At 41.4% G+C, this 2,500-nt stretch overlaps 1 protein-coding gene across 1 annotated transcript in view; it reads right to left on the reverse strand.

Annotated features, from left to right (window-relative positions):
* Positions 1 to 2,500, reverse strand: part of LOC143285404 (CD109 antigen-like) — an 89,522-nt gene that overhangs the window by 56,850 nt on the left and 30,172 nt on the right. Inside the window, exon 14 of the mRNA XM_076592652.1 lies at positions 1,213 to 1,290. Within this exon, the coding sequence (XP_076448767.1) occupies positions 1,213 to 1,290 (78 nt within the window). The remainder of the gene's footprint in view (positions 1 to 1,212; positions 1,291 to 2,500) is intronic.

A 2,500-nucleotide genomic window follows, 5' to 3' on the forward strand; every position in this document is an offset into this window, starting at 1 on the left:
ACACTGACAACATTGACAGGACTCACCCCAAGCACGGAAGTGGAGGGGTATCGAAATTGAGGTCACCATGAGAGCAGGGCATGAAAGGCCACAGACCTTGAGACTGTTTTGTTTATATTGATGATGATGAAGGTGGAGGAGGATGACGATGACGATGACGATGTTGCTATGGAGGTCCATTTTGGTTTGGGACTGCGTGACAAGGCTGTACTCTACGCTTCCTGTCATAATGATATCCCGGCGTTAACCAGGCCCGAGAGATACAGACACTTGAGTTTTGGTCAGGTAATTAGAGCAACACACCCAAAGACGCATCCTTGAAGTGGATGACACTCGACTGTGTGGTCCTAGTCTCCCCATTTAAGCCCACAGCACACTCAACTCTGGGTAGGTGAAAAATGGTCTTATCAACATGACCTCTCCATGTCAGCTAAAGTCGCCTGTGGCTGTGAAAGGGTTCTAAATGTATTGTACATGTCAAAGAACATTAAATCGCTCAGTGTGTACACAATGGCACATCATCATTTAAAATATTTTGTACATGTCAAATAAACAATAATTCACTCAAAGTGCACAGAATAGAATGACATTGTGTGTTTGGGGGGTTCTTTTTATTATTGGTGGTTTTTTTTTGTTTTTTTTTTTAATGTTTTGTGCATGTCAAAGAAACAATAATTCAATTATGTACAGAATATCATGCTATTATCTTTAATGGCTTGCAAACGTCAAAGAACAAAAATTCACCCTTTGTGCACAAAATAGCACGGCATCATTTTAGATATTTTTGTACATGTTAAAGGTTCAACAATTCGCTCAATGTGCACATGATAACATGGCATTATTTCAAATGCTTTGTTCACGTCCAAGGAAGAGAAAAGAAAAAAGGAATTGGTTTTTCTTTCTGATACCAGTAAAACATTTTGTACAAGTCAGGGGAAGCAGACAGACATACAGTGAAATACGGAGCGCATGCATGTGTGTGTGCATATATTTGTTCGTTTGTTCGTTTGTATCATGTCTGAATGTAAAATTATGTGTGTATGTGCGTGTATATAAGCATGTGCGCGCGGGCGCGCGTGTGTGTAAGTGCGCTTGCATGTGTTAAGAGAAAAATCATTTTACCCTTTGTTCACACAAATAAGCACGTGTTTTGTTTCCTAGACTAATCGATGAAAAAAATGTATGTGCAAGGAGGAACGCTGACAGACGTACCATGTAAGTGACGGCAGTGAAATTGGTGGAATTACACACGTCGACAACGAAGGAAGCCATACCTCCCATCGTCAAATTCTGCAAAAGTTGCTCACACACACACACACACACACACACACACACACACACACACACACACACACACACACACACACACATTTTTTTCTTCTGTACTTCATTTTCTAACCTTCTCAACAACAACAACAAATTATGAAGTAAAATTTCATACGCACCCTTTCAAACACATTCTCATTTAATTTTGTTCGTCCAAATAATAATAATGATGATGATGATGATGCTAAATTTCACATATCAAGAACAATTTAACATCAACCGGGTGACACAAAGGGAATACACACAATTTTTATATGCGGCTAACCTTACTTTCCCTATCTGAAAGGGGGCTTAACCTGCATTAGTTCGCTTGAAAAACAACAACAACAAAACACAAAAACAAAAACACCCACAACCCCCCAAAACAACAACAACAACAAAACACACACACACATCAACAACAACAACAACAACCAACAAGCAAACAATCCATAAAAAAAGATGTAAGAAAGGAACTTGACACACACTTGATGGATCCACTTCGCAGGACTTTTTTCTCAAGGCCTAAGCGCGTTGGGTTACGCTTCTGGTCAGGCATCTGCTTGGCAGATGTGGTGTAGCGTATATGGATTTGTCCGAACGCAGTGACACCTCCTTGAGCTACTGAAACTGAAACGGAGTGATGGCCTAAAGGTAACGCGTCCGCCTAGGAAGCCAGAGAATCTGAGCGCGCTGGTTCGAATCACGGCTCAGCTGCCGATATTTTCTCCCCCTCCACTAGGCCTTGAGTGGTGGTCTGGACGTTAGTCATTCGGATGAGACGATAAACCGATGTCCCGTGTAGAGCATGCACTTAGCGCACGTAAAAGAACCCACGGCAACAAAAGGGTTTGTTCCTGGCAAAATTCTGCAGAAAAATCCACTTCGATAGGAAAAACAAATAAAACTGCACGCAGGAAAAAAAAAAAAAAGAAAAAAAAAAAAGGGTGGCGCTGTAGTGTAGCGAAAAGCTCTCCCTGGGGAGAGCAGCCCGAATTTCACACAGAGAAATCTGTTGTGATGAAAAGAAACACAAATACAAATACAAAATACACGTGTCTTCCGATCTCTGCTAATGGTCAGTAACTCTCCGAACGAGCTACTAATGAGGCGACGACAACAATGCTTCGTCGCTGCTGACATCATGAATATGTTTACAAGTAGAAGGTTCTCACAATGAAAACGTGCATGGAGC

The sequence above is a fragment of the Babylonia areolata genome, chromosome 9 (assembly GCF_041734735.1).
Source record: "Babylonia areolata isolate BAREFJ2019XMU chromosome 9, ASM4173473v1, whole genome shotgun sequence".
Lineage (NCBI taxonomy): Eukaryota > Metazoa > Mollusca > Gastropoda > Neogastropoda > Buccinidae > Babylonia > Babylonia areolata.